Source organism: Doryrhamphus excisus, chromosome 11 (genome assembly GCF_030265055.1).
Source record: "Doryrhamphus excisus isolate RoL2022-K1 chromosome 11, RoL_Dexc_1.0, whole genome shotgun sequence".
In the NCBI taxonomy this organism is placed as follows: Eukaryota; Metazoa; Chordata; class Actinopteri; order Syngnathiformes; family Syngnathidae; genus Doryrhamphus; species Doryrhamphus excisus.
In genome coordinates this window covers 12389266-12402511 of record NC_080476.1, presented here as the reverse complement: position 1 = coordinate 12402511, position 13246 = coordinate 12389266, and the positions used below count along the sequence as shown (strand labels likewise).

The following is a 13246-nucleotide window of genomic DNA, read 5'->3' as shown; positions in this document are numbered from 1 at the left end:
TAACCCCTTACGTTTTTTGTCAAAAATGACCATATTCAAACACTGCATTTTATGTCATTTTTGGGTGCTTCTCAGGCCCCTAATGCATGTGTGTGAGGTTTCTCGTGTTTTTTTTCACCAGAAAAGTGCATTGGCAGCAAGTTGAAAAAAATGAAAAAAAAAACGACATACTAACCCCTTACGTTTTTTGTCAAAAATGACCAAATTCCAACACTGCATTTTATGTCATTTTTGGGTGCTTCTCAGGCCCATAATGCATGTGTGTGAGGTTTCCCGTGTTTTTTTTCACCAGAAAAGTGCATTGGCAGCAAGTAGAAAAAAATGAAAAAAAACGACATACTAACCCCTTACGTTTTTTGTCAAAAATCATCAAATTCCAACACTGCATTTTATGTCGTTTTTGGGTGCTTCTGGGGCCCCTAATGAGTGTGTGTGAGGTTTCCCGTGTTTTTTTCACCAGAAAAGTGCATTAGCAGCAAGTTGAAAAAAATGAAAAAAACGACATACTAACCCCTTACGTTTTTTGTCAAAAATGACCAAATTCAAACACTGCATTTTTTGTCGTTTTGGGGTGCTTCTGGGGCCCCTAATGCATGTGTGTGAGGTTTCCCGTGTTTTTTTCACCAGAAAAGTGCATTAGCAGCAAGTTGAAAAAAATGAAAAAAAAAAAACGACATACTAACCCCTTACGTTTTTTATCAAAAATGACCAAATTCCAACACTGCATTTTATGTCATTTTTGGGTGCTTCTCAGGCCCCTAATGCGTGTGTGTGAGGTTTCCCGTGTTTATTTCACCAGAAAAGTGCATTGGCAGCAAGTTGAAAAAAATGAAAAAAAAACGACATACTAACCCCTTACGTTTTTTGTCAAAAATCATCAAATTTCAACGCAGCATTTTATGTCGTTTTTGGGTGCTTCTGGGGCCCCTAATGAGTGTGTGTGAGGTTTCCCGTGTTTTTTTCACCAGAAAAGTGCATTAGCAGCAAGTTGAAAAAAATGAAAAAAACGACATACTAACCCCTTACGTTTTTTGTCAAAAATGACCAAATTCAAACACTGCATTTTATGTCATTTTTGGGTGCTTCTCAGGCCCCTAATAAGTGTGTGTGAGGTTTCCCGTGTTTATTTCACCAGAAAAGTGCATTAGCAGCAAGTTGAAAAAAATGAAAAAAAACGACATACTAACCCCTTACGTTTTTTGTCAAAAATCATCAAAATCCAACACTGCATTTTATGTCGTTTTTGGGTGCTTCTCAGGCCCCTAATGCATGTGTGTGAGGTTTCCCGTGTTTTTTTCACCAGAAAAGTGCATTGGCAGCAAGTTGAAAAAAATGAAAAAAAAACGACATACGTTTTTTGTCAAAAATGACCAAATTCAAACACTGCATTTTATGTCATTTTTGGGTGCTTCTCAGGCCCCTAATAAGTGTGTGTGAGGTTTCCCGTGTTTATTTCACCAGAAAAGTGCATTAGCAGCAAGTTGAAAAAAATGAAAAAAAACGACATACTAACCCCTTACGTTTTTTGTCAAAAATCATCAAAATCCAACACTGCATTTTATGTCGTTTTTGGGTGCTTCTCAGGCCCCTAATGCATGTGTGTGAGGTTTCCCGTGTTTTTTTCACCAGAAAAGTGCATTGGCAGCAAGTTGAAAAAAATGAAAAAAAAACGACATACGTTTTTTGTCAAAAATGACCAAATTCAAACACTGCATTTTATGTCATTTTTGGGTGCTTCTCAGGCCCCTAATAAGTGTGTGTGAGGTTTCCCGTGTTTATTTCACCAGAAAAGTGCATTAGCAGCAAGTTGAAAAAAATGAAAAAAAACGACATACTAACCCCTTACGTTTTTTGTCAAAAATCATCAAAATCCAACACTGCATTTTATGTCGTTTTTGGGTGCTTCTCAGGCCCCTAATGCATGTGTGTGAGGTTTCCCGTGTTTTTTTCACCAGAAAAGTGCATTGGCAGCAAGTTGAAAAAAATGAAAAAAAAACGACATACGTTTTTTGTCAAAAATGACCAAATTCAAACACTGCATTTTATGTCATTTTTGGGTGCTTCTCAGGCCCCTAATGCGTGTGTGTGAGGTTTCCCGTGTTTATTTCACCAGAAAAGTGCATTGGCAGCAAGTTGGGAAACCCTGGAAACCCTGAGTGAAGCTTTAGGATCTCTGGAATAGATGTTGTGGGTCTTCTCCAACAAATGGTGTGAGAAGTGGGATCGCCGATTGAGTGGGTACCTTCTACAGATTGTAAACGGTCCAAACAGTTCAAGTCCCCTTTGCGGAGCAGTGGAACGATAATCGTAGTTCTGTAGTTATAAAATTCAGTTTTCCTCCAAACAATAATCTTCCCAGGATTTGTCTTGCGTGTCCCCGTGGAGGTGCCTTTCATCTGCTTCTATTCCCGACGACACGGAGAGATGAACATAAAAGTATACCTCTGCAAGCTGGTGGCATGATTTACGTCTTGTTTACCACTTTTCCACCCGCATCAACCCCAGTGGAGCCGCCCACTCCTGCCACAGTTCTTGCACCCCCCCCAACCCCCTTTCAAGAATAGTTGCTTTTATTCTGTCATGAGACACGGAATGTATACCGACATCTAAAGTCTTCTTCCCGACGCAAACCCCTTGGATGATTGCACCTGTTTGTTTGAAGATATGGCACCTCGACACCCACCCGCCCGCCCCAACCACCCACCCCATGAGGAAGCTGATTTTACCCTCTGGTTGGGTGTCCTACATAACGGCAGCCTTCCACAGGATGGTGTACCTGGCCAAAACTCCGCCCACTGTTTGTGTTTGGGTGGAATTGTGGGATTTCTGTCACCGCGTTCTTGCCACCACATTTGGGAATATGTGACAAAAAGGCGCATTTATCCGAACGGCATTGTGTAACAGTCAAGCACTCGCTGTTTCTTTGAAAAATATCACTACTGTGCCTTCAATCGTAGGCCGCGCTATGAACCCAGCATTAGCATTTGGGAGGAAAGGACTAATTCTATGCCGGTGTTTACCACACAAGTGAGATGTTTCAGTGGGCTCGTAGATGAGAAACTCTTTAGCGGATCGGTGGGGGAAGACCAGAGGCACATGGAAACAGGATGTATGAACCTTTCACACAGCAAAGCCTGCCATTGCAGAAAGCAGAAAGGACACGCACCAGCTAAAAAGATGCTTTGATAATAATAGATTGTCCTTGAACCTAGTAAATAAAACTAAAATCATGCTGTTTGCTAACAGCAGAAAGGACACGCACTGTTAACTGTTAACAAGTCAAAAATTTAAAAAAAATAAAAATAAATTAGGAAAGCAGGAAGTGAACAAATGTAACAGTTACTGATTGTAAAACTATGTATACTGACTAAACTATATTGACACTTACTATGGTACCCATTATGTCATTATATGGTCATATCACCTCTTACTTCGGTATGTGACTAAAAATAAAAATAAAAATAAAAATAAAAATAAAAATAAAAATAAAAATAAAAATAAAAATAAAAATAAAAATAAAAATAAAAATAAAAATAAAAATAAAAATAAAAATAAAAATAAAAATAAATTAGGAAAGCAGGAAGTGAACAAATGTAACAGTTACTGATTGTAAAACTATACTGACTAAACTATATTGACAGTTACTATGGTACCCATTATGTCATTGGATGGTCATATCACCTCGTACTTCGGACAAAAAAAATAATTAAAAATATATATATTATTAACTGTATTAATTACATTAATTTAAATTAATTATTAGTTATTTAAATTAAAGTATTATTATTTATTGTTATTATTAAATTTATTTATTAAAACTATATTACAAAAGCAGGAAGTGAACAAATGCCAACTCCACACAGAGATGCCCGTGGGTGGAATTGAACCTAGCCTAAAATTAGTAACAGAATTTGTAGGCACGGTAAAGAGGCTAATTATTTTGCTATGCTAGCGCTGGGTTGTACATTACATTACATCCGGTGATCCCGTAGTGACGTCCCATGTGACGTAAACAAAAAAAATAGGAGTGTAAAGGTGACTATAGGGGTGTTATTTCATGTCTACAAGGCTCTCGCTGGCCTAGCTTAATATTAGTGGGAAAAATATAGAACGACAAATTTGAAGTATTATTGTGGTCACTAGGCATAAGTCGCCGGTGAACGTTGGCCTCCAGTAAAAAAAAAAAAATAGGAGTGTAAAGGTGACTATAGGGGTGTTATTTCACATCTACAAGGCTCTAATAATGTTACAAACCGTACAGGTTTTGTATGCTATAATTACCAAAATATTCCATTTATTAACATTGGCTGATATATAACAGATATAACATGCCAACTCCACACAGAGATGCCAGTGGGTGGAATTGAACTCGGGTCTCCTCGCTGTGAGGCCTGTGCGCTAACCACTCGCCGGCATAGCTTAATATTAGTGGAAAAATATATAACGACAAATTTGAAGTAGTAAACGTTGAATGTTGGCCTCCAGTAAAAAAAAAAAAAAATAGGAGTGTAAAGGTGACTATAGGGGTGTTATTTCACTTCTACAAGGCTCTAATAGAATGACAAATTGGAAAAATAAAAATAAATAAAAATAAATATTTTATTTAAATAAAATAAAATAACAACAAAAAAAACTTAAAACTATATTAGGAAAGCAGGAAGTGAACAAATGTAAGAGTTACTGATTGTAAAAGTACCAGATGGAGGGGTAGGATTTAATAAGCTTTGCTTCTTCCTACTCCTTTTGGACATGTGGAACTGGGAACTGATTATGGGATGCATTCAATTGGAATCTGATGCATGTTCAAATGAAATAAAACCATTACCATTACCATTACCATTAGGAGAAACATTACGGGTCAAAGAGAACATGATTATAATAGAAGGCACGTCTGGATTGTATGTAAATATTCCTAGTAGGGAGCACTCGTGCTGCTAAACAAACTCCACCGTGCACTTTATTACGCCGCCATTATCCCATCAGCTAGACCTCAGAAAATCTCTTTATGTGCAATGAATGAAAGAGAAATATTAAAGGAGCACAATGAATGCGGTGGAGAGCAATGAGGATCTTGGATGGACGAGATACGTTCTCGGTTGCCCCGAGACGGTGGCGCTACGCACAGATATCATCATGTCATTCAACCTGTCTATTCATATTCACCCGTCAAAGCGAGAACACGCACGTCCGTTAGAGGTGCTTTTTTTTTTTTTTTTTCATTTCACCAGCAAATATGACTCCGATATGACGACGTAATGAGACTGACAGCCAGAGCAATAACACCCCCATCACTTGGCCAAGGAGGAATAAAGGCTGTGATTTGGAGAGATGTGAAAAGCCTGGAGAGAAATATTAATACAGCTTATGAAAATAAAAGGCCAAGTCCGCCAGGCTTTATCAATATGCCAAATAGCGACGCAAATAAGCACAGATTTCATTCATTTCACCAAGATAATCACCTGCTTTTTTTCACGCTGCTCTGTACTTATTAAAAATACTAAGAATCGACCGATATGGGTTTTTTCAGGCCGATACCGATACCGATTTTTTTCCATCACCCCTACCCGATGGCCAACTTTGCTCAATTTCCCTCAATTTACATGAAAAAATTAACAAATTAAACACTAGCATGCTAACAGCGATTAACATTAAAGTTCACTTTGTTGCTATTTTTAAAGTATAAACTTACATAGAATGTTAACATGCTAACCATTAGTATGCTTATGTTATTAACAAGCATGTTAGCATTTTAGCTATTTTCATGGGTATTACCTTACATAAGGCTGCACAGCGGTCGTGTGGTTAGCGCGCAGACCAGACAGCTAGGAGACCCGGGTTCAATTCCACCCTCGGCGATCTCCTTGTGGAGTTTGCATGTTCTCCCCGGTTTCCTCCCCCAAACTTACATAGAGTGTTAACATGCTAACAGTTAGTATGCTAGTGTTATTAACAAGCTAATGTTAACATGTTAGCATTTTAGCTATTTTCATGGATATTACGTTACATAAGGCGGCACGGCGGTCGTGTGGTTAGCGCGCAGACCAGACAGCTAGGAGACCCGGGTTCAATTCCACCCTCAGCCATCTCTGTGTGGAGTTTGCATGTTCTCCCCGTGCACGCGTGGGTTTTTTTCCGGGTACTCCGGTTTCCTCCCACATTCCAAAAAAAAACATGCTAGGTTAATTAGCGACTCCAAATTGTCCATAGGTATGAATGTGAGTGTGAATGGTTGTTTGTCTATATGTGCCCTGTGATTGGCTATGCACCGGCACACTGCAGGTGAACGCCACTGATGGAGGTCATTGTTAACCCGGGCCTCGACATCAGATGCTCTTCCTGGCAACTTGTTGGCACAACAGCTCTTGTAGCTTATTAGCTACAAGAAGCTCCTAACCCAGAAAAGTGAGTTTCGGCAGTAGTCCTGAAGTCTTCGGGAATGCTTGGGAATGTGACCAATCACAGTGGAGTGCGCATAACCGAAAGCGAGCCGTGGGTGGACTAAAACCATTTTGGAAATGTAAAAGAAATACAGCTGAATAGGTGCAGATTCTGGAAGATCTAGAAAGCTTTCAGTGTAGCTGCTATGCATATGGTATGAATGTGAGTGTGAATGGTTGTTTGTCTATATGTGCCCTGTGATTGGCTGGCCACCAGTCCAGGGTGTACCCCGCCTCTAGACTAGCCACACGACCGCCGTGCAGCCCCAGTGTTTAGTGTAATCTTAACCAATCACATGAACGCCTCCCACTGCCTTGTCATCTGCTCCTGACAGTTAGATTAAACACAGCAGCAGGCTAATCCAGGCATCGTGATTGTGAGCCACCTGCCACCTGATCATATCTACATGTGTTCATTCATTCATACATTTTCTACCGCTTATCCTCACGAGGGTCGCGAAGGGTGCTGGAGACTAGCCCAACTGTCTTCGGGCAAGAGGCGGGGTACATCCTGGACTGGTGGCCAGCCAATCACAGGGCACATATAGACAAACAACCATTCACACTCACATTCATACCTATGGACAATTTGGAGTCGCTAATTAATCTAGCATGTTTTTTTTGGAATGTGGGAGGAAACTGGAGTACCCGGAGAAAACCCGGGGAGAACATGCAAACTCCACACAGAGATGGCCGAGGGTGGAATTGAACCCTGGTCTCCTAGCTGTAAGGTCTGCGCCGTGCAGCCCCAGTGTTTAGTGTAATCTTAACCAATCACATGAACGCCTCTGATTGCCTCGTTATTTGCTCCTGACAGTTAGATTAAACACAGCAGCAGGCTAATCCAGGCATCGTGATTGTGAGCCACCGATTGTGAGGCACATCTAGACAAACAACCATTCACACTCACATTCATACCAATGGAGTCGCCAACCGTTGGTGTACTTTCCAAAGAAAATGAACAAAATTCTTACATTGTGAGTAGCACACCTGTTTTATGACGACAATATGGAATAAGCCAAAAATGCATTTCACCAGAAACACCAGAAAAAGTCTCATTAGCGCTTGTGGCAGCCAAGCACTGCTAATCATTTAACCACAAAGACCCACAGAAACATGGCAAAGCAAACTTATTCATTTGCATTTAGATTGTCTTTTCATAATAAAATGTGCATGGAAGGAGTAACAAATCTGGGGGGGGATAATGGAAATTTCTGAGCTCAACTGAGCCTGAAGTACAAGAAATCATCAGAAAAGATTTTTTTTGTGGTTGGAAAAACAGCAGATTCAACGTTGGAATGGAACAATCCAAATGCATTGAGAGCTTGCTAGCATTCTAGAAGGATTAACCAAATAAGGGCATTGCCCCCAGTGACCACCGACTACCTAACAACGACAGACTCCGACAATGATGAGAGGGAACCCGGCATGTTTGATGGCGATATTGGCGCTGCCAGGACTACCTAACAACAACAGACTCTGACAATGATGAGAGGGAACCTTGGCAAACACTTCTTGATCCGGTTCCATATGGAGCAACCAAGATGATGAAATATGGAACAAGTGCTCATCTGTTACAAGGTTACCCAATTTGCCCACATTATTATGTCTACTCTATTGGCTAATAGGAGTGTAAATGTGACTATAGGGGTGTTATTCCATGTCTAGAGGACTCTAAAAATGTTAAAAAACATATTTAGAAGGTGGTAAACAGGTTTTCTATGTCTTATACTGAATGTCTTTTTTCTTATGTCTGGGTAATTGCGTCTAATAGGAGTGTAAAAGTGACTATAGGGGTGTTAGTTCATGTCTAGTGGACTCTAATCATGTTAAAAGGTGTATTTTGAAGGTGGCAGACAGGATTTCTATGTCTTATTTTTCAGTTATTATGTCTACTATATTGGGTAATAGGAGTGTAAAGGTGACTATAGGGGTGTTATTCCATGTCTAGAGGACTCTAAAAATGTTAAAAAACATATTTAGAAGGTGGTAAACAGGTTTTCTATGTCTTATGCTGAATGTCTTTTTTCTTATGTCTGGGTAATTGCGTCTAATAGGAGTGTAAAAGTGACTATAGGGGTGTTAGTTCATGTCTAGTGGACTCTAATCATGTTAAAAGGTGTATTTTGAAGGTGGTAAACAGGATTTATATGTCTTATTTTCAGTTATTATGTCTACTATATTGGATGATGCGAGTGCCACGGTGACTATAGGGGTGTTATTTCATGTCTAGAGGGCTCTAAAAATCTTCAAAAGCATATTTAGAAGGTGGTAAACAGGTTTTCCATGTCTTATACTGAATGTGTTTTTTCTCATGTCTGGGTAACAGTCTCTAATAGGAGTGTAAAAGTGACTATAGGGGTGTTATTTCATGTCTAGTGGACTCTAATCATGTTAAAAGGTGTATTTTGAAGGTGGTAAACAGGATTTATATGTCTTATTTTCAGTTATTATGTCTACTATATTGGATGATGCGAGTGCCACAGTGACTATAGGGGTGTTATTTCATGTCTAGAGGGCTCTAAAAATCTTCAAAAGCATATTTAGAAGGTGGTAAACAGGTTTTCTATGTCTTATACTGAATGTGTTTTTTCTCATGGCTGGGTAAAAGTCTCTAATAGGAGTGTAAAAGTGACTATAGGGGTGTTATTTCATGTCTAGTGTACTCTAATTATGTTAAAAGGTGTATTTTGAAGGTGGTAAACAGGATTTCTATGTCTTATTTTCCCTTATTATGTCTACTATATTGGGTAATATGAGTGTAAAGGTGACTATAGGGGTGTTATTTCATGTCTAGAGGGCTCTAATCATGTTAAAAGGTGCATTTTGAAGGTGGTAAACAGGATTTCTATGTCTTATTTTCAGTTATTGTGTCTACTATATTGGATGATGCGAGTGCCACAGTGACTATAGGGGTGTTATTTCATGTTTCATGTGTAGTGAGCTCTAATCATGTAAGAGGTGGCTGGCTGGATAGACGTCCTTTATTGTCATTGCACAATAACACAGCAGTGAAATTGCCAACAAAATGTCGGTGCCTGGCGCCCGTATAATAAATAATAATAATAATAAGCAACTGGCGGGCCGGATTCAAACGCTTGGTGGGCCGCATGTGGCACCCGGGCCGTAATTGTGATTATTAGGTGTTTAATATGTCTTTAACAAATGTCATGTTTGAAAAGTAAATGTTCTACGATACATACTCAAAAGAAGAAAAGAGCAAATGATAAATTTCAGGTGAGTATATTGTCTCCGAGTAGAGCACAAACACCCCCAGGTGCTTGGTTTTGTCTTGTTTCAGATACAAAGATGAAACAAGGAGAATGAGACTCAATCAGGACAGCGTTGGCGTAGTTTTCGTGGAGTTAAAAACCCCGTCAGGAGTCAGCGGAACCATTTAGAATACCTGATTTCACAAAGCGTTCCAGTGATGGTGGAGCCAGGAAGAGGAGTGAAGCATCACCTGAGGGTGTCGATGCTTCAGGTGGGTCCCTCTGGTGGAGGAGGAGCAACACGGGATCTGGTCCAGGGACTATAATATCATTTATGTGCAATAATTTGTTATTGTTGCGACAGGAAATAAGGAAACGTGTTTTTGCACGTGCAATTGAAGAGAGAAGGGGAGAGTTCTGGAGCTACGGCTGAGCCCGAAACTTGAGTGATGATATACTTTGTTTCAGCCGCTTGGTGAACAGCCGGCTCACCCGTCCGCAGTAGGAATGGCTGCTGGTCTGCAGGGACGCTTCCAGAGGCTGAAGCAGTGAGCTCTCCATGTTGTCGCCGAAGGAGAACTGTTGATGGGAAGGTGAACATGTGACATATTGTGTTACAATTAGGCCTGTCAAATGATTACAGATTTTAATCACCATTAATCAGATTTTTAACTGATTAATCATGATTAATCACAAGGGTCTGAAATATGCCCTTGTTTACTGTATCTAAACAATAATAATACATTTTATTTGTAAAGGCCTTTCAGAGTACTCAAAGACGCTTTACAGTAGAGAAAAAATAAAGAATTGAGTAAAAAATGCATTAAAATACAATATCACTACAATATAATACAATAATAGGAGAAGCAAAATTTGTTCTTAATCAGAAATCACTCCACACTCTTTATTGCTCTCTGGTTCTACCATATCTTACTTATTGTGTGGAAATATGGGCTAATAACTATAAAAGCAGTCTTCACTCGCTAAATGTACTGCAAAAAAGGTCAGTAAGGATAATTCATAATGCCGCCTACAGAGAACATACTAACTCCTTATTTCTAAAATCACAAATACTTCAACTTGCTGATATAGTTCATCTTCAAACAGCTAAAATAATGCATAAGGCTAAAAATAACCAATTACCTACAAATAAAATAAAATAAAATAAAATAAAATATATTGACACTTACTATGGTACCCATTATGTCATTGGATGGTCATATCACCTCGTACTTCAGTACGTAACAAAAATAAAATAAAAAACAAATAAATAAATTAATTTAAAAAATTAAAATTAAAATGGAATAAAACAGAAAGGACACACACCAGCAAATACAACATTGAAAGGGTGAAGGAAATAAAATAAAATAAAATAAAATAAAATAAAATAAAATAAAATAAAATAAAATAAAATAAAATAAAATAAAATAAAATAAAATAAAATAAAATAAAATAAAATAAAATAAAATAAAATAAAATAAAATAAAATAAAATAAAATAAAATAAAATAAAATCATAATGCCAAAATACAAGGATGAAGAGTCTTGAACCAGTCATGATGTGCTATATATATCACTATATTGACACTTATTATGGTACACATTATGGCATTGGATGCTCATATCACCGAGTACTTCGTTATGTGACAAAAAAAAAAAATGTAAAAAATAAATTAAAAAAATATTGTAAAAGTGAAAAATAAAAATAAAAAACTTTACTTTTAAAAATAAAAATAAATAAAAATATAAATTAAATTAAAAAATTTAAAATGAAAAAAAATTCAACTATATTAGGAAAGCAGGAGGTGAACAAATGTAACAGTTACTGATTGTAAAAGTACCAGATGGAGGGGTAGGATTTAATAAGCTTTGCTTCTTCCTACTCCTTTTGGACATGTGGAACTGGGAACTGATTATGGGATGCACTCAATTGTAATCTGATGCATGTTCAAATGAAATAAAACCATTACCATTACCAATATAATAACAACTGATTATGTTGGTCTTATTGTGTGTCGGCTGTTAAGAGACAGGACAGACTCCAAGAGCAAGAAGTGTGATGATGAGAGCAGTCACCTCGCCGTGGTGGCCTGTGGGCCCAGGCTGGAGGAGACGCTCACCATGCTGAAGTCTGCCGTCCTGTTCAGCAAAAAGCCTGTTGAATTTTACATCTTTGCCGAAGACCAGCTTCACGACAGCTTCAGAGATGTGGTGAGCATCATCGCCATACACAAAATGTTAGCGTTTGCAGCGAAAACAATATTCGCGATGGACATTATTGGCTGTAAATACGGTGGCCGAAAGTCCCAAGGCACCTGACACAGAAATGGTAATGGTAATGGTTTTATTTCATTTGAACATGCATCAGATTACAATTGAATGCATCCCATAATCAGTTCCCAGTTCCACATGTCCAAAAGGAGTAGGAAGAAGCAAAGCTTATTAAATCCTACCCCTCCATCTGGTACTTTTACAATCAGTAACTGTTACATTTGTTCACTTCCTGCTTTCCTAATATAGTTTTATTTTATTTTATTTATTTTTATTTTATTTTATTTTATTTTATTTTATTTTATTTTATTTTATTTTATTTTATTTTATTTTATTTTATTTTATTTTATTTTATTTTATTTTATTTTATTTTATTTTATTTTATTTTATTTTATTTTATTTTATTTTATTTTATTTTATTTTATTTTATTTTATTTTATTTTATTTTATTTTATTTTATTTTATTTTATTTTATTTTATTTTATTTTATTTTATTTCCTTCACCCTTTCAATGTCTACACTGTCTATTTGTATTTGCTGGTGCGTGTCCTTTCTGCTGTTAGCAAACATTTACTTTTATTTAGGTTCAAGGACAATCTATTGTCATATATATTTTTTTAATGGGTTTTTTTTGTTTTTTTTTGTCACGTACCGAAGTACGAGGGGATATGAGCATCCAATGACATAATGGGTACTATAGTAACTGTCAATATAGTGATATATATATCGTATATCACATCACATATCATATATATATACACATTTGTATGTATGAAGAGCTCCAAATGAACCAATTGTGTCACCACTCTCGTCTCTTCAATAATACTTCAATCACACTTGAAATGGTGTTATTATGAGCGATGGGGGGGTCGTGTTCACCACCACCACCACCACCACTGCAGTCAGAAGTGCAGTCATTGTCTGTATGATGAGCCCCAGTGGGAGAGAATGTCCACTTTTCTTTCCAATTGCAAGGAAAAAAGGTCCTAGCAAAGCAGTCGTAATGACAGCTGCCAACTAGTACTCCATATATGTTGACGTTCTTATTGGACGACAACACTTTTACTGCTCTATCGCAAGTAGGCCGCAATATTACTTTTATGGCACCCGTATTTGACTCCGGTTTGTGCAGGCGTTAGCTTACTCCTTTATGATGTTTGATAGAGTGGCGCAGGCTGTAAAGCAGCATTAATAACCCCTGCATTGATTTTAATGGGAGTGAGTGGTCCTCTCTAAGTAGCATCAGCAGTAAAGATTTTACTGCACTTTTGGGCTAACGGTGGCGTCCTTTATTGCAAAGCTGCGTGAGGCCGACGGGAGACTCGGG

At 37.9% G+C, this 13246-nt stretch overlaps 1 protein-coding gene across 5 annotated transcripts in view; it reads right to left on the bottom strand.

Moving 5' to 3' along the window:
* Positions 1 to 13246, bottom strand: part of LOC131137800 (glucoside xylosyltransferase 1-like) — a 51189-nt gene that overhangs the window by 28972 nt on the left and 8971 nt on the right. For 3 of the 5 annotated variants that reach the window (XM_058086115.1, XM_058086117.1, XM_058086116.1), the window contains one exon: positions 7135 to 10228. In XM_058086115.1, the coding sequence (XP_057942098.1) occupies positions 10073 to 10228 (156 nt within the window). In that variant the 3' untranslated portion in view covers positions 7135 to 10072. Of the gene's footprint in view, positions 1 to 7134; positions 10229 to 13246 lie in introns of those variants that run through there. The other 2 variants (XR_009131977.1, XR_009131976.1) reach the window with 1 other exon arrangement.